Below are 19,943 nucleotides of genomic sequence, written 5' to 3' on the forward strand. Positions count from 1 at the left end.
GTTTGGTTGCAGATGTTGCTGCTTTCAGGAGGGTGAACATGTTTTCACTCCGATGACTGAGGCGTTGCTCTTTTTGTGTTAGTAACTAAAGTAACTAAATAAATGATCTAATTTTAAAGTTGCATTTTATGTTCACGTGGGTCATCTTTGTTTGATGTAACATTTTCTTAGAAGATTTGACAGAATCTACAATGAGATACACACAATGGAAGACAGCAGGAGTGGGTCTCGGTAGTATTTCACAGCATTGTGCTCTGGTAGTTGCAGTGAAGGGTGAAGCGTGTCCTTGTGAGTCCGTTGGACTTCAGTGTTGTGTCCTTAATGAGCGGCTGGTCAGGGGGCGTCGTCTCTCCACTTCACCGATTCACATGGACAATTTAACCACTAACCTTCCGAAATGAGTTGATCCTGAATGCCTCAGGCTCCAGTTTCAGCTTCTGCTGATTAAAGGGAGCAAGGGTTATGATAAGTAAAAGTGGAGGAGTGGGTTGTGTGTGTGTGGGGGGGGGGGGGGTTAGATCGTCAGCAAGATAGCCTCAAACATGTAGCTACCCATTTTGAGCTCTTGTATCAAGTCTGGAAACAGTTGACCTTTTATTTATGTGATGAATTTTAAAAGTTAATTAAGCTGCTATTCTGGCCTTGTCCTGTTTGAAACTTAAAATGTGACATGAATTGAACCATACTTTTACAGTATGGTCTTCCAAGAGTTGATACAGGATCATAGAAGACCGTCATACCGAGATTAATTATAGCTAGTCTTCTGGCAACACTTGTACAATTTAAGCAAATTGTATTGTTAAATGTCGATGATTTATGTAGCAAGAACTTTCAACGGAAACAAGACCGCAAGGGCTTTTTTGAAATGCTCCTCTTAGACAGGATGTTTGACTTTATTCGTACTGTAATACATTCTACTGTGTGACTGTACTTGTACGCTAACATTCTATCTAATAAATATATTCATCATCATCACCAGTTATTGAGTTTCAAAGGACGTTGGACCTCTGATTCTTGGAAACAATGTTCTTCTTCAAGGTTATGCCGGCTTGATATCCGGTGTGTTGGTGAATGTTGTCTCCAAGCTTTTTTTCTTTTAATTAGACAAGGCTCATCCTGAACTTTGAAAAGCAATATTTTCTGTGTAATTATAGACAATGGATAATGAACACTTTTAAGCCACCTGTGACCTTAACCAAGGTAAGCAGTTTCGGAAATGGATGTGTAGAAGAATTTAATCTCTCAAGTTAGTCATTCACTTGCATGTGATTGTGCCGCACTAATGTTGATGCATCATTTCCTGGTGCATACCTGCGGTTGGTTGGGTTTCCTCATTTGCCTAGCCTACAAACGAAATAAAAGCTTGAGCTGTTACCTCTGCCTCTGGGACAACGGCTTGATCACGAGAAGAGTGAGAAGCCTGAATCTCCTTCTATTTACTATAATTTAGCCGTCAGGAGTTCTGATTTATGGCGCATTGAGTAAGAGAGGTGTTATCATGCAGACGAGGAGCAGGTAAACGGAGAGAGAGCCACAGGGTTTGTAGATACTAAGTACAGATGGTGTCTGCTGCGGAAGAGAAGGGCCTCGAGGCAAACTGCAGCAATTTTCTGATGGTGTCTCCAAAAACAATATGTTATGTCGGCTTCTGAAGATTTCACATTTGGCCAGTATTCCTCTGATTAAAATTGTAATATTTGTTTTTTACTGATGCCTGCCAAAACAACACACTAAAATATTGTAAAAGGTGTTTAATTGAGGAATGTTAGTGGTCGTGACCATCTTGGTGTCTTTTCATGTCTGTTTCAGGGGGTTCCATGATGTGGGCTTGAGGCCTTCTTCCATCCGTACATTGATTGAATGACCCAGGGATGTCTCGTCCTTCTCCGGCCCCCACCTATACCCTGAGGGGGGCCAGCGCACCCCTCAACACCCTACACTTTAGCTGCCATGGAGGGGACACTCCTCTCCTATTTTCTGGGTGTGTCATTTATCGCAACTTAAATAATTTAGACTTTTCATCTTGTCTTTTTTTTATGTTGGGAGATTTTACTAATTTAGTGTGATGAGCTTCATCGATTTGATGTGTAAGGCTGAACTGGCAGTTTCTTTCTGTTGCTATAGGTTACAGCAGAGAAGCTATTTATGGTAATGTAGGATTATTTTAAGCAGCTTTCATGAAGCATCCTGATGGTTTATGCAGGTCAGCGAAGGGTGCCATCCATATCTGGAACCTGAACACCAGGAGGACCCAGAAGATTGTGGAGGGTCATGCTGGTAGCTCAATAATTTGGGTCAGCACGTTGCATGCAGAAGATGCCCTCATCACGTGAGGATGGCTGTCCTTCCTTCTGTCTTACTCATTGTATCCTGTGGTGATAAAATAACTGAACAGCAAGCATTCTTCCTGTTGGAGCAGTCAGGGACGGGACATGCAGGTCTGTCTGTGGGATCTGAGCGAAGGTCGCAGTGAACTGATGGACTCTGTTTGGACCGGCAGCGTCGGATTCTGTCAGAGCTCCGTGCTGAAGTCGAGCCCTGGACACAGCCTGCTGGCCTTTGCTGGAGAGCAGACAGAAGAGGTGAGACGTCAGAGATAGAGACGCTAAGTAACGAGGCTCTCAGGTTCCGTTTCCTGTTTGCTTTAGCCAACCCCCCCCAGTGCATGCTGAAATGTTCTTTTAATGTCCAAAAGCTGCAAGGAGTCCTGTTGAATTTCAATGTTCAGAGTGGATTTTAATTATTTATTATGATATGCAAAAATTACAGCATTAGTTGAAACGTTGAATTGATTTTATTTTACATTTTATCAAAAGGAACAAGATCAGATTGAGACTAAAAATATATGTAGTTCATTTTTAACTCATTTTGTTTTATTTGCATGTTAAACATTCAAGGTGGATTCAGCATTACATGTAGAAGATAGTAACTTGGGAAATCCACTAGCACATGCTACAGTGCTATGCTACGTCTAACAGGAAGAAACATGATTTGAGAGGTGGGGTCTTTAATTAAACAGTCTGACTTGAGTATAAAACAAAATGCATTCCTGTATGAACCTGACCAGACTTGTTGTTACCAGTTTGCTGGATACATTTTAAGAATTCACACCTTTGTGGCTTGTGTTTGGCAGTTAGATCGAAAATTGGAGGTCCCACTGAAAGAATTGTTACTGGCGAGGAGCATCCAGTTGTGAGTTAAATATAATATTTAGCAAGTGTAAAACTGCAAATAAAAGCAAGTACCGGTATACATTTTATGAAGTGTGGTTGAATGCCATGAAACAAGGTGACATCTGAGTATATACGGCGCACATTCAACTGCCAACCTGCGATCTGAACAGCTTCATTAACAAAAGAGCCTTTGCATGAATCAACATGCAAACAGGACAACTTAATTCCACGTTCCTTCTAGTGACTGTTAGCATTACTTTATGGGAGCTGCAGCAATCAAGTTAAACTGTCCTTTTAGAAGGTAGCTGTTGCGGTTCGCACATTCATCTTTGTCTGGCGGTTCATAAAGCAATTATAGCACGGGTCAGACTGCACAATATGTGCTGTAATTAATGCTGAACACCCACAAGCCTGTACGTATTTTTTTTTGTGGCGTGAAGTGGGATGGGGGAGCAAGCAGCCAGCGATTCAGCCATCTTTTATTGCCTCCAGATTCATGTTACTTGCTCCATTGTGGGAGAGCCACATTTAAAAGAGGCAGAGCGGTCACCTGATCCAGCCCAACGTGCCTCTGTTAACCTCAGTCCAGCAGGCCAGGCATTAGGGCGCCTGTGGCTCCCAGCACCTCAATAATGCCATTGTCCCAACAGATAGAGACAGACAGAAACACACAGACACACACACACACACACAGATGAGGTAGACCAAAACAGGCCATGACCGATTTTGTCATTTTGTCTCCACACCCCATTCCACAGACATAACTGGCCAAGAAATGTTTATAAAGTATTGCCAATTAAAACACTCATATTCCCCTTAAGAAACAATACGCATGCACTTACCATAAAACGTGCACAATAGCTTGAGTTAGCACCATAGGCAACACACACATATGTCAATATTTATGTGTGTAACCAAGAAAAGAGAATAAGCACTTCCTTCTTAGCTATCTCAGGTGGTTTTACTGTTTACTGCTCACAGCAAAATTCCTGCCAACGGATTGCCGCCATGGCAGAGACATTAATTAATAGTCTGGGTGTTTTATTTATGGGCAGTGTGATGCCACATAAGAGCAGAGATCACCTGAGGCGTAGAGTCCTTAAAGGCTCTCTTTGTCAGGCACGCAGAGGTAAACATGCAGGACAGATGTGGCCGAGCGCTAAAATACAGATCGCTCCCTCAAAGGGCTGTTTAATCCGAGGTCTAATGAGGATGAATATGCCAATTGTCAACACAGAGGAAGGAATGAGTTTTGCTTGTGATCTGGGTACACACATACAGTACAAAGGCACACACTTTATCACTTGCTTCATTAGGCTGTGTATTTTATCAGAATCAGTGCCAATGTGTGCAGGAAAACACCATTCCTGTCACGGGGTCGGGCTTTAGCAGGATTTATTATAGACAGTGGGGCAGCTGCTCTGTACTGATGGATGATACTGTACTGCTGGTTCGGAGGCAGTCTGATCTGCAGAGGTCCTGAACCGTCATGACTGATTCAGGTTGCTGCTTTATTTGACTTTAGAAGACAAACAAATCATGACTTGGCAAAATGGCTCCAGATAAATATACTTAAAACTAATTTATTGGGTCTTGATGATGAAAACGGCAAAATAACCGAAATTATTAGGGAAAAAAATGTAAAGGATGAATTTAAACAAAATATGTCAGCATTGTAAATACTGGATACAATCCTGAAAAAACCCAAAAAACCTTATGATTTTGTAATCTTGAAGTCTTGTAAGCCCCTCCTCTTTATGCTCTGACTGTTTTCACATTCGCTCGTGTAGTCCTGAGCTCAGCTGACGTTGCCAGATTATCTTATTAGCAGACTCTGATGAAATGAAATCTATAATATGTCCCTGAAATGTTAGCATACGGACATGCTAAGATGCTGAAAATGCCAAAATATATAAACATGATGTACCTACTCATCACCAGCATTTTAGCACTGGTAATGTGGAAGTGAGTGAGCTGTCTCTCCTCTCGTGAGTTTTATGAATGGCATGCTGTCTATGCAGGTCAAGATTATGGAGCTTCCCAGTAAGACCCCAGTCTGCACCCTGGTTCCAGATGCTAAACTTGGAATGGTCATGTGTGTGAAACTGTGGCAGGTAAGCACCTGATTGCTGTCAAATATCATTTTAATTGTTGCAGTGCTTTTAAGTTACCCCCCCCCCCCCCCACACACACACACAGAGAGCAATGTCCCGCTATAGCAACATCTCAAGTTTGACATAACCTTGGCAGCCATTATTAAAACCCTCTCTTTCATAATTGGTTTACATTGTCCTTCTTCAATACTTTCCCGCATTACACTAATTTGTCAACAGCCAATGACAAGATACAATAACAGAAAAGCAAACAAACATGCACTTGAATTATAGCTCATCGACTTCAGGGACATTTTTCCGAGCATTTCCTCTCAGCTCAGGCAGGGAGTTCGAACTCTGTAATTACAGCGCTTGGAAGGGCTGGGGGTTCACGGCCATATATCAGCCTGCAGCTGTACATCCAATCTTTGCAAAAAAAAAAAATCTGGGTTCTGTTTTTCTTAATGCTGTCGAAAGTTTCTTTGTTTTTTTTCCCCCAACCATTAATGAGAACCTGTAATTATTTTTAGGGCTAATTATTAACTCTTTGGGATTGAGGCTTAAGGGGACAGAGTGGGGTGTAAGTATTTTGCAAGACTGTGGATGGTTTGAATAAATTCCATGAAGTGCACGGTTTACAGGCAACAGAAATCAAATCATAGTTTATTATTTTAAACCCAGAGGGATGCTGGCCCATGCAGACTGTTCCTGTATTCCTGTAATACTAATTAGAGCCACTTTAATCGGTTAAATACAGGAACTTTGAAGGTGACATTGTGTTCATGAAATTATTATAGAGGCGTGCAGAGCCGTTTGTGTCTCAACATGCTTGCTGACATTGTGTTTGTGTTTTTCTTTCTATCCCTTTGATTCCAGTGTTCCGCCCACCTTTCATCATTTTGATTTATGAAGTAATGCTGGCTCAGCGTTGACTGCCAGGAAACATAATGATCAATGATATTATTCTAAATTACATAATATCATAGTAATTCAGCACAGGCAGCTGTCTGACTTCAAAGTCTAAAGGCCCAGGTGATTCGAAATCTTTCAGAGCCGAGCTGTGTCCATATATACTCTGACTGAGCGACAAGAGGTACAAGCAGTGTGAGAATGAAAAAGCCTGTGTGTGTGTGTGTGTGTGCACACGCTCGCTCATACATACACTCTCTTTCCACTGTTACTTAACCCGAACACTCTGTCAGTCTTGAGAAAAATAATTCTCATATCGCCTTTCCCATCAAATGTCCATGTGCTGCCCACAGTTTCCCTAAGCGCACACAGCAGGAGGCAACAGCTGACCCTCTCACCCCTCTCTCCACCCTGCCTCTCTCTATCACACACACACACACACACACACATAAGAATCCACTGACAATGATCTGCCCTCTCTGCCTTCCATCTCACCATATCGCCCTTTGTTCTTTGACCATCAAGATGAGGAGTGATTGTCCTCTATTATTCCCAAGACAGACTCACCATAGATTTATCGTCGGCCTTTAAGCCCTCTCTGACTGAGTTTAGGGAAAGGATTAAATGCGGCGTTACACTATGCTTTCTTCTCAATTTAGCTTCCCTTCATCAAAATCCCACCCGGACCTGAGTCCACATATGCGGGACTGTTACTAAATCCAACACAGCTATCTGATGTCTCTGAATCTGATCGTGAAACGTGGTGGACAATGCTGCGGATGTGGAGGAAGACGGTGCCTCCACATGTGGGCTTTGCCATGTGCGGGGATGCAGGGCTCGGCCAGGGGGACAGTATTGATGCATGATGTGCAAGGCTTTTAATGTGAACAGAGGCTGGCGGGGAAAAGGAAATGTTCCTATACAGATATCCATCATTCTCAGCTCATCACCTCGCTGCCTCGTGGCCATGACATCATCGAGAACAGGGACGGAAACCGGAGGAAACGATTGGTTCCTTATGTGGAAGCCGTGCCTGCCTGAGGCCAGTGGTGACCACATCAGCGAACGAACTGTTATTCTCTGTGTTCCTGGTTTTGGATGACTTGCCCCGTACGGAAATGACAGAGAAGTGTTTGCTGAATATACAATAAATTCACATGCAGCATTTATTTGTCACTAATCACATATCTCATCTTGAGCTAAAGATTCAGCTGTAGCTCCTGGCCAGGTGTTAATACTTACTTTTAAAATGAGGTAAAAAGGCCAAATCTTTATGTACAATGTAAACAATGAAAAATAATAGTAATAGATAAAAACAGATGCACCTTGGGTTCCGCAACTTGGAGTAGGAACTGTAGAGGATTTCACAAATTACAGTTACAGCTGCATTTTTGCCAATTTGTACATGATGAGGATGAGGAAAATAGAAATGCCTTCAATGTGTCAGTGTGTAAATCTTCGGAACACTGACCTTATATGTTTGAGGTCTGTGACATGAACTCTTATGAGACGCTGAGGCAGGAGGCTTTAATTAAAATGGCAAGAGGTCCAACAAGCCATCCCTTCTCCCCTGCTTAGTCTGAATTAAATAAAAGAATATCTGTTTTTGAACACCATCTATTTTCTAGATTCTTAGACTTGTAAAGATAGAAAATAAAATTTTTATAAATTTAAATACAATTATTTTAGTCAGTTGAAAAAAAAAACAACCTCAAAGGAGATATTATTAAATTGTACTTTAGGCTGAACTCATCTTAGCAAAGGACTTCCTCCTCATGTGTGGACATCACATTTTTGGTTTAGACCCCAATACTAAATTTTGGCACCAAATAAAGAGTTTTGCACATCATTACTCAATTGTGACTATTTGTTCTATCAAAATTCTAAACAAATGTCTTCATATGAGGCCATTTTTCTCAGAAACTACATGATTAAATCTAATTCTTTGTTTTTACACTCATCAGGTCCCAATCAGCCCAAATAGCCAAGATAAATTAAAAACGCATGCCATGGAAGAGTTCGGGTCTTAGGAGGCTACAGATGGAAAATAAAAAAACAAGAACTCACAATGCTCCCTCAACATCCTTCTTTGGGTGCTGATAAATAATCTCCAGGATCTGCCCATTTGTAGATCTGTTTCTCTTTCTGTGAAACCGTGAGCATGTTTCCAACCGCAAAGTGATTCTGAATGAAAATCAGCTGCTCTCCGAGGTGGATGCATTCACAATGATCTCGGAAGTTTTCAGTCAGTTTTTGGATTAACTCAACATGAGACAAGACACCATTAGCTCACCTGTAATCTGTGCCATTGCTGGTAGATTATTGCAGTCCTGGGCTGTGAGGGAACGAGCACCAGCCCACGGATGCCACTTACTTTGAGTTCATTTATTTTCTGCATCCTTGCCTCATAATTCTGTTCATTTCTTCCAAGTGTCTGTCTTTAGCATCAAAATACCACTTGATATGTCCAGTTCTGACAACAGCAGCAGACTCTGTGCAGATGAGGCAGAATGTCCTTGTAGAGCTCCTTGAGGAAGAACAAACATGTTTTTCTGTCCAGTCCTTTCTGAAGACTCGGTTCGCTGTCAACTTTTCTAATTTTTGACAATCTTCTCTGTCCAGCATGGTGTGGTTCCTGTGCCTCAGTTCGCTGAACGCAGCGTTAGCAGCAGCCTTTGTTGGAAGTCTACAACTGAACACTGAACAGGCCGCCGTCGGCCTACGACCACAATTGGTTCCGAGGTTTTTACCGTAAGCCGATTTGGTCGTAAGTCGACCCATGTTAAAGTACCCTAAATATATTATGCCGCATCATGATTCTGTAAATGAGGAGTAGAAAGAGACAATTTCCTCTTGGTAGACATTGTGGGTGAGACGGCAGAAACTGGCGTACACTCGATTCACTCGCTCGCTTTCCTGTATGTCGTAAAAACGCGTATTAATCACACAAAACAGAACAGACCACTCATGGGTCATAAGTGGAGGACCCGCTGTACACTACAGTAGCACCCAGCCTGCTGGTGGCCCTTTTAACATCACCATATAACACACACCAACAACACAAATTGATTGATTGAATAATTACAAATAAGAAATTCTAATTCAAACTAGGGATGCGCTGATCGATCGGCCGACGCCGATTTCCTTAATTTTGCATGATCGGCCGATTTCTACATCTGAAACGGATGTTATCCTCCTCCGCTAAGGTCTGAAAGTCTCCTTCTGCTCTGCCATTAAATCAGTTGACCGAGCCTATCGCTCCGCCCCCTGCTGCAAGGCGCCTGTTTAACTTGGTTGGACATGAAGTAGATGAGAAAAGAAGTCGCCTGTCCGGTGAAAAAGCAGAAATTACCTGTGCCATAACTTACTGACAAAACAACCAAACAGACACAAGTGAAGATTCAATGCATACCTCCTCTAAGGCCCAGCAATCTCGTTTTAAATGATCTCATCCATGACCCACCCATATGCGAACTGTGATGGAAATCAGTTCAGTGGGGGGGGAATGTAAGAAGAATAAAAACTTGCTTCCTTGCGTTATTAAAGAAAGTGGAACAAATTCCTTAAACACCCAAACACCCTTCCTTCTACAAATGTCCGTGGAGTTCCTTCCAGTAGTTTTTGTGTGAGGCCGCTGACAAGCAGACAAACCAAGCAACCCCAGGACATGACAGGAAGGAAAAATGGTACGCGTGATTATTGGCAGTTCGAGGCCCAGCTAGCGGCCATTCAAGAGGACTGGTCCGGACTCCTCAAGCAGCCTCCATCCATCCGTCTTTCCAGCTGCTCCGTGTTGATGAATCAGCTCCCAGAGCCCCAGCCCCTCTCCAGCAGAGAGCCCTCTTGTAGAAAGGCCTGTGGAGGATATAATGAATTAGGTGTCTACCCAGGGTTCCCTGACCTCTGACCCATGGCATCATCAATCAAGCAGGTCCTACGCTTAAAGTGAAATGGTGGGCCCCAAGCCTGGAACGCTTAGCCCGGGCCCTGCCGGCGAGTAAGGGCCGCTGATTTTCACTTGTTTTTATTTGTTTTCATAATCCCTTGGTGTTCATCCTCGCTGATGTGTTTGGAAGGAATACACAGCTCTGTCTATAATTTGTTTAAAGCTGGACGAAGGGAAATATTGAGCGTTAAGTGAGAAGAGGACTTGAAGATGGATGAAAGGATGGCAAGCATGGCCCCTTCTCACATATGGAACAAATCTATTTCCCTCCCAGCTTTTACAGGGCACTGCGCTTCTTTTGAATGTCTGGTGGTGCTCTAAAGACCCGAGTCAGGACTGAGTGTATTCTGGCTCTGGCTGCCTGCAGTCCGTCTGAAATGTATTGTTGCAGAGGCTGGTGTGTAGTCCTTTTGTTTTAGGAACGTTCTAATCTATGCTTGGATAACACTCCTAGCATGTGTGGATATGAAGTGGCGTGTATTAGATAGTACTAATCATGTTACTTTGTATATGTGCAGAGATGAATTAGAGGATTGCACACAAGTGAGACTGATTAGTTCTTACCTTGTCTCTCCCTACCGCCTCTTCTATTGCTTTCTTTTCTTCGTTTTATATCAGTTCACACATATTTTCATTCACAGAAGTGATGTACCCTCCACACGTCTGCTCTCACAGCTTTTTTTTAATGGAAACTAGACTTTATTAAGGTCATCTGTAGGCTTTATTCTGTCCAAGGCATACTACAAATTAATGCTTGAATTTAAAGTATTTGCAAGGCCTTGTGTTTTCAATGCATCTAAAAACACACTACCCAAAGGTTTGATTCAATATACCAATGTCTAGTGTGATGTTTTATATACAGTGCATGAAAAATGATGCAATAAAATGCAAACACCACTCACATCCTTTCCTTTGTGCGTGATGCTAGGGCGTTTGTGTTAGTGCTCCCGTTTGAATGTGTTTCCTGTTGATTTCATTCTTTCTTTGCTCTCTATGTATTTACCAGAGGTAGAATGATTTAGGTTTTGCATCTGATATGTTTGCGTTTGTACATCTGGTTTCATTTCACGTCATATGATTTGAAAGATTTACTCTGATGGCTTCCCCAGTTGCAAACGGCTGGATGTTGCGGTATGTCCTCGGCACAATGGGGAGGAAGCCAGGTTATAGAATGTTTTTTTTTGTACAGTACATGTTTTTTTTGTGAGTTTGAATAAGGTGTGTAGATCTGCGATTATTAATCAATTAATTGAGCAACGGAAAATTATCTGAATTGCGTTACATTTCAGCCTTCAGCCTGTTTATAAATTCAGCTGGACAGAAACAAAGCAATCTGGGATTTGCGACTGATTTTATAGGCAATAAAGAATAAATTGTTTCTGCACAATAATAAATAAAATAACAGTAATAATAATAGTGTGTCCACAAATTGCAGCAGTAATATTACAGGATTTAAAAAAAAAACAGCCTGTTGATGTAAGAATATAGTAAATTTAGTGTAATGGTTACTATAAGAGGTTAAAGTTATGTATAACAATAGAGGTAGAGCATTCTCAGTCTAAAACACTGATGCAGGTAAACAATAACGCTAAAGTTTTGGTATGAAGGATGTTTTGCAGTCTATTGCTGTAGCTGTGGCTCAGTAATGTAGATGAGGACTGAAGTGTTGTAATGGAGGTCTGGAGAGAGAGCAGCCGGCTGATGAATGGAGCCCACAATGTCTATCCGAGTGTCAACGGGAGCTTCCAGGATGATAACCTCTGCTCTGCTCAGCTTCCAGCATCACACAGTGGTTCCTGTGGTTTGAGCCTCACCTCACTCTCGTTGTCTTCTCCCTTCTCATCTAACTGTTCCCCCTTTTCTCTTATCATCCTCCCTCCCTCCCTCCCTCCCTCCCTCCCTCGCAGCCAGACTCGGGTCCCGGGCCTCTCCTGCTGGCTGGATACGAGGATGGGTCCCTGTTGCTCTGGGATGTGACCCAGAGGTCCAAGCTGAGCCAAATCAAAGCACACTCTGAGCCTGTCATGTGTCTGACCTTTGACCCGAAGCATCTGAGGGGCGTATCTGGCTCCTCGGACAAGACGCTCTCCTCTTGGATGCTGGACGGACAGAACAGCCTGCAGGTTAGCGGCGCACATCCTTAGAGCGGTGGTAGCGGATTGGTCTGATGAAGCCAGCAGTACTTTTTCTTCAGATTGATATTTCATAGCTAACTGATGATTTCACATATAAAAGAAGTATGAGGTAATGGTGGAGCTAGGATGAGAGGAGCATTCCCTTCGTCCAGACTCTATTGGAAAACATCCGCGGCCAAAGAGGAAGCGGCTCAGCGGGGCTCCTCTTGCCATAAATCAGCTGCTGGCTGCGTGGCTTTGGGAGAACCAGGGACTGGACCATCGGTCCAGATTCAAACCACCCACACACATAGTGACATGTTATACCTATTATTGTGGAGTAATAAAAGGAAAGTTTCAGCTTTTCCAAAATAGCAATTTATATATATATATATAAATGTTTTACCACAATGTAATAGAGGTGATTACTAACCTTCTTTCCAGTGCATTCAAGTTCTGATACCAAAGATGAATACTTAAAATCAGTCCAGTTAACAAACTAACCTGCCATTCCAAAAGAGGTCATGTGAGCTTTGCACCCTGATTCATTTCACATGACAGCCAGTGCTTCAGACGTTTAAGGCCTCATTTGACACTTGTATTTTCTCTTGCGCTCATGAGCTAAATGGAATGCTTCCATTTTGCATCCAACCCCATGAATCATGGCCGAAGGGAACCTGAGACTGATGCAGTGCTCCTGCCCAGTGAAGGGGCTTTATTCTGTCCAAGGCATTCTACAAATGAATGCTTGAATTTAAAGTATTTGCAAGACCTTGTGTTTTCAATGCATCCAAAAACACTACCCAAAGGTTTGATTCAATATACCCAAAACAAGAGGAGAGTTGCTATTTGGTTTATTTTGTTTAAGATATAAAATATTCAGTATATAATCCAGGATAAGGATGAGAGGGGGAAAAAAACACATGGAGAGGGAAAAGATCCAACAGGGGCTTTTAAATTATCCCAAAGTGCAGCGCAGTGTGACGTCCAGACAGCTATCCTCGGTTCTTCCCACAAAAGTATTTTTGTGTGGCAAAAGTAACGGGTGGGGGGGGGGGGATCCTGCCGGGTGGCGGGCCCGGGCCTGGGTCCTGACAGATGACCCGTGAGAGGTAATAAAAATATCAAAACCTCGGAGGCCCCTTAAACAAACAAAAAACACATCTGCAGTAAAGGGAACAGTAGTTCACAGTGGGAGGCTGCAATAAAGGCTGAGGAGGCTATAAGTGCCACAGCATCCCACTTCCCACAAATTACGCCTGCGATGCAGACCAGTGTAGTGGAACTGGCCTGTAAGATGCTTTCTGAGCCATGGAGGGGAAACTGGATATGACACAACACAGCACAGTTATGATTTATTGAAGCTGAAAGGCTGTGAAGTGAGCTTATCAAGCCCAGATAAAGACAGATAGCCTCTGGACGGGAGGTTAATGTATTACACATGGCTCCCAGAGGCCTTTATCTGCTGTTTGACCTGGCTGGCCTGATATCTCCTCAGAGTAATGAGGCATCATCCTCTGCCTCTTTTTCCTCCTTTCCTTCTAACTTACAGTTGTGTGTGTGTGTGTGTGTGTGTGTGAAACTATGAATGTGCGGGTGTTTAGGCTTCCAGGCTGTTAAGCCAGAAGGACATATATTTAGGCGGTCACTCAAATATATTGACAAGTTCAGCGACAGGTTTCCTCCAGGACAAACGAGACTGGAAAAGGAGAGAGCGGTAAAGACAGAGGAAGATTAGCAGCGTAAATCAAACACTGACAGCAGCCCAGTAAAGAAACCGATGACAGTTCCTCCACAGGTGGAGCTCCTGCTCCTCATCGTCACTGTGAAGATGTCTCTGCTGCCCCCCCACCCCCACCCCACCACCAGTAACCACCTGCATGCCGTCTTCTATGATTTTTTTAAAGTATGGTTCAGGTGGTGTCGGCCTCGGTGTGCTGTATCCCAGAGCTGCCTTCATAAATACGATCATCGAATACCCTTCCTCCTCCTCTTTCTTTTCTAAGCGACTCCGCTCACCTGTCTGACACGTTCATCTCCCGTCAGCTGGAGCCAAGCTCTAACAGGCACGGTGACAAAAGCCTGTAATCTCCACGCGGTGGAGAACGATTCAGGCACAGGGTGTGTCAGAAATACCTGCCAAAATCCTCCGAGCTGCTATAGGCTCGAGTGAGTGAGCGATGATGGGACATTTCAATAGATGAGCGTGAACGGCAAGATCTGTGCCAAGGCTGAGAGAAGGTGAGGGGTGGAGCAAGGCTTGAGTGAGATCTGACAAGTGGATGCTCCTTTTGAGATGCTGCAAAAGAGGATCCTAGAGTGATCTGTTTTTTTGTTTATCTGTTTGGTTTGTTTTTTTTAAATTAGAGCTGTCAGACCACAAAAAGTGTTGTGGACCCAGCTGCTGAACAGAGCCGGTAGCCGCCTGACAGCTGGGATAGCAAGCCTGGTGTGTGTGTGTGTGTGTGTGTGTGTGTGTGTGCGCGCGTGCTGTAACACAGGCAAGGAAGGAGTGTTCAGGCAATAAAATCAAAAGATGATGTCCCAATTCAAGATCTGTTTATAATGAGGTGGTAAGAAAACATGTGAAAGAAGAATGGACTTGTCTTGTCCAATAAATCAAGACAAGACTCAACTGTTAGGGTGAATGGATTTCATAATTCATGCAGACGAGACTTGGCTAATTTTCTAACATTTTCTTTGCAATTCATCAATTTCGTGAATCTACAGCAAGCGTTAGAGCTAACCTTGCTGCTAATTTCCATTGAATGTCATCAAATTAAAAATAATTTATAAGCTAATAACAGAGAAAAAGGATTTAAATCATTTCTTAATCAATCGGCAATTCATATGCCAATGTCGTTTTTCTGGAGCTAAATCTGATGACAGATTCCTTGCTTCATTAGCAGCCCAAAATCTGGCATTGACGGTACAACCTATTGGTGTTTTTGCTTGAAGGAACAGTTTGACATGATTTGAAAATGTATTTCCTTTCATGAGTGTGTTGAGAGGATAATTACCATCACTTTCATGTCTGTGTGGTAAATAGAAAGCAGCCAGTTAGCTCGATGTCCGGGAAATGTGGAAACCGTCTAATGCCAAAAGAGTTTAAATTCTATGAGTGATAAATCAGTTATCAATAGTCTAGTCATCCCAACCCTAATGTCTTTACAATTGCATGATATCCAAGCAACTGTATTTTTGTTATTCTGTAGTGTGTGTGTGTGCGTGCTATGGCACACACACGTAATGTACATACATGCAAACACACATATAATGTATATGTATACAGTATGTACTGCATATATCTCTTTGCTGTGTGCGTGTATACACATTTATATATATATACTTGTATATGTGTGTCTTTTTTTAAATACTGTCGTGCAACACCTAAAATTAATGTTGATTTGCAATACTCTAATTAAAAAAAAATATGAATTCGTCTAGAATTATCAGAAAATAACGACTTTTTTTCTTACAAATAATACAAAACCCGAATATTCTTCTTTAGTAATTATGGAAAACTCTGTTAAGTAAATGAATCACCCCTCTTCATATTTGAATTTTATATGAATTATAATCATCTTTTAAATAGTTGTTACTTTGTGAATTAACTAATTACTTGATCCACTCATCGCTTTAAAGGCATGAAACGCTGATCGCTTTGGAACCGGAGGAGCTGCACGAGCGGCGCGATTTTAAATTCTGTGGGGCAGCCTTTTATCGCACCACTTTTCTTTCTACCGTCTCAGACCGTAGAAAGTAAAACGGATTGAGCCAGCCAGTCCGGTTGAATCACCATTACTACACCATCAGCCATGCACTACTTACAACTGACCCTTTAATGAAACCAAATGCCTTTTCCTGACACAAACTATGGGAAGCAAAACAAACAAAAACAGACACTTAAACCCATCATTATCAGGAGTCTAATGCAAACCAGATGGAGAGAGACAGGGGCATACCAACTTCTTGAGGTAATAACAGAGCTCCAAACAATCTTTCACCCCCCAAGGTTTTTTTTTTTTTTTTGCATCAGCGAATCTGGCTTGTTTGGTCTAACTAGCCACACTCTGGTTCACACTAGTGGCACCAGCGATGATGGTTGGAGTAAAACTATGATTCACACCGCCTGTTGAAACGTACTTTTCGCTTGCTGTTTTGATCAATGACATTCCCCTTTGCTCCCTCTCTCCCTTGCATTCCACTTTATCCACTTGGGCTATGAGTACCTGGCTTATATCTTCCACATGCAGCTTGCGGATGGTTCCTGCCCGGAACAGGAGCGTGCAGATAAATTCTCTGCCGTCTCCTCCTATTCACGATCATTAGTTTCCCCAGACACAAGTCATGAAGTCAATTTTACGCTGTCCCATTTGATTTTGTCTCCCATATCCAGATGTTTGTGTCACATCCACAGGCCCTGCAGAGATCTGCAGGAGGAGCATGTTCACTCCCCAGGAATTTCCACCTCAGATAGTGATCTTAGCCGCCATTCATTATAGCATGTCAGAATGTTGCCCTTTTGGAGAGATTGATACAGTCCTTGGGACACTGTAGATTAGAGGCAGAAGGAGCTGTGGCTAATCTTTAGTAGGCAGACGTTACAGAAGTGTGTTTCGGGACCAAAGCTTTCAGTGTGACCGGAATTCATCAGAGGCACTTGAAACAACAAACCTTGGCAAACAAGCATTTCAGTGAGACGGTCTCTCTTTCGTTGCAAACTGTGACAAAGGTAACTCAAGCCCCGTTGTGCTTCCAGAACAGGCCTCCAACACTCCAAACCAAATAGTAGGATGCAGAGAGATTTGCTTGCAGCCCTCGTGCATAATGCTTTACGGCTGATGATTGAGTCCCAAGAGTCCACAGCCAGGTTCAACAGACACACGGCTTCACACTTGGGCTTCAGTCATCAGATCAGCCGATAGTCTTTCCCTGTCAGTGTTTGTGTTGGCCTCGGCTTCCTAGACGGCAGTGATTAATCGAGTCAGTGACCTAGTTCGTCTGATTATTTTTGTCTTCCTATTTGCATTAACAATAGTTTCACTTGGTTTTCGAGTTCGCTGACCATTATGGCAAGAAAACTGCTATTCAGCATCCTTTGCATTTTCTTTCAAAGTGGGATGTGTTGTGACACATTCTAAAGACGCATGGTTCGAACCTGCAGTGATCTTCTTCCTCTCCATGCTTTTGCAGCTCCAGGATTCTGTGATGCTGGTCAACCCAGGGGTTTCCCAGCTATGCATCAGGGGAGACAGTAAGATACTGGCGTCAGCAGGCTGGGACCATCGGGTGCGGGTATTTGGATGGAAAAAGCTGAGACCACTGGCAGTTCTTCAATACCACACCGACATGGTGCAAACCGTGGCTTTCTCTGACCACCAGGACCCCAGACAAAGACTGCTAGCTGCTGGGTCCAAGGATCAGCGGATCAGCCTGTGGTCGATATACAATAAGGAGGCTGATACCAGCTGAACTCTGAGCTCTGGAGACGCATTGACTTTTAATCTCTTGACCACAGCTGCACAGATGTTGGTGTGGCCAAACTGCTGAGGACACACAATTCAGCATTAGCAAAGAGCAGTAGTTTGCTATCTGGACAGGACAGTGTGTAAAGTAAAGAAAATGTACATTTATGTGACACCCACACCACCCAGTTGTTTACATCCTTGATAATAGTACCATCTGCATGGATCCTCAATCTACATTTTGAAACTTTGCGAGATTGAATGAAATCACATTTTCATCCCAAGTAACAAAATCAATCAATGCCTCTAATAATAAGAGCATGATACAGCATAATACTCTGTTCACCATGATCCATTGAATAGCTGCTATTTCGAATCAACCTTTACCATTTTTATTAAATTCTTACATAAACTATCATTGCCTGTTTGCCATGTAAAAGTTTTCTGATTAAAATCCAAATGTTAGTTATACACTGTAGTATGTACAGTTAGTACCTATGACGGTTAGCAAGTGGAATGCTCATTCACCTTGTTTTTTTACTTGAAATAAAGATTTTCATGAAACTGAAAGAGCTGATCGAAGCCTCATTTCCTCATGGCGTAATAAAACGCTCTCCCACTTCTGTCTATCAAAGGTGAGCAGGCCGACCTTTCCAGCTCACAGTTTGCTCAAGCCATTTGTCTGTGCAGCTACGCGATTGTGTCGACTAGTCCAATAGGTGATTTGCTCTAGTTCATTTGAATTTGAGTTAAACGATGAGCCTGAGCAGCTCTGTAATCTTTGTGTTGTTATTTTAGCAGGTCTCAGCTTAACACACAAGCCTTCCAGCCTGACCTGAGTCAATCAAGGTTAATCACAGCAGGGCCACGAAGGATAGAGAGCCGTTGGTTTAGCGGAGATGCCGATCCACAGGTGCTGTTCTTCATCAGCATTGCTTGTTCGGGAGAGCGTGTATTTTTGCACCTCTTTCAAGGGCAGCAAAATTTAAGAACTGGTGAAAAAGATTTCAGTTCTATCAGTGAAATGACTGAATAAGACAATTCTGCATTTGCACTTTTCAATAAACACATTTGTCATGAAAGACCCGGAGGGTCTAATAAGATGAGGGATTTCTGTCTCTAATAATATCGGTTGTGAGTCAGTGAGCAGGATGGGAGCTCATGTGTTACAGCACAGTGTCGAGAGGGCGGGGGGTCAGCGCTTCAAACGTTAGTCGCCCTGCCTCATAAAGGGTTTGTCTCCTGGGATGAAGCTCATCATGCTGTACAGGAAAAGCCTGAGAAATCAAAGAGCCAGACCAGCATAATAGCCAGGAATCATTAGTGGACAGAGGAAAGACGAGGTCATTTGCTCGACAAGCTGTCTTGCCGTGGTGCTACCGTCATCGCAAAAAGTGTGCCATTACATGTTTGGCTTCCTTGCTTGTATTGGAGGATGTGTCTCGGGTGTTAAAACTTTATCTTTAAAAAATTAACGGAATAAGGATTCCTTTTCCCTCATCTTTGTGTCTGGCTGTGTTTCCTTGTTTCCTGCAGAGCTCAATCTATTCCTTTTGTGTCTGACCCCACTGGTGACATCGTGCATTTATAACTGCTCGCTAGCTGCTGTTGGCTTTGAACAAACACTAGAGGTTGCGTGAGCCGGCTTCCGTCCAGCCTCTGATAAATCAAATGCAGGTCCATTGGTGCAGATGTCTGCTGAATGGTGCAGACAGCTTCCCGCTGGCCTTAGAAGTGCCTGGTGGGGTGGCGGTGGACCTCGTAAATCACTTCATAATGGATCATTTGGGAAGTCAATAAATGGACAAGGAGACTGTCTGCACAATAGGCCCCGCGCTTCACTTATCACCTAACGTGTGTCTTCCTTGCCCTCAAAGGCCAAGGGTCAACCCGGCTTTGGGTTAGGACATAATCCGTTGTGTTTTGTTGTGGTCCACTCGAACCTTTTGGTGCGTTTACGGACATGGAAAATCATCCCGCAGCGCAAATAAATAGTCAAAACAAAATATGAGGAAAACATTTTTCTTTAGAAGTCAAAACCAACATTTTGACTAATGCTTCAGGTCATTTTATTTATTTTTTCAAACGTGATACAAATATATTAAGGCTCCCTTCCAGTGGTGACGATGTGTTTTGATGTTCCGCATAAAATATCTGTCAGCATCCTCATACTGACCATAAACTGTGGCACCTTTGGTATTCGAGACGTCATGGGCGCGGGATGTGAAACACGTGTTGTG

General features: G+C 42.9%; 1 protein-coding gene across 1 annotated transcript; it reads left to right on the forward strand.

Annotated features, from left to right (window-relative positions):
* The first annotated feature begins 1,871 nt into the window (after positions 1–1,871).
* gnb1l (guanine nucleotide binding protein (G protein), beta polypeptide 1-like) lies at positions 1,872–18,263 on the forward strand. The gene is made up of 6 exons (XM_068738725.1): positions 1,872–1,981; positions 2,204–2,329; positions 2,420–2,582; positions 5,195–5,287; positions 12,029–12,244; positions 17,432–18,263. The coding sequence occupies exons 1-6, from the start codon at positions 1,872–1,874 to the stop codon at positions 17,708–17,710; spliced, it is 987 nt and encodes a 328-aa protein (XP_068594826.1). The 3' UTR covers positions 17,711–18,263.
* Positions 18,264–19,943: the final 1,680 nt, after the last annotated feature.

This window comes from Brachionichthys hirsutus, chromosome 4 (assembly GCF_040956055.1).
Source record: "Brachionichthys hirsutus isolate HB-005 chromosome 4, CSIRO-AGI_Bhir_v1, whole genome shotgun sequence".
NCBI lineage: Eukaryota > Metazoa > Chordata > Actinopteri > Lophiiformes > Brachionichthyidae > Brachionichthys > Brachionichthys hirsutus.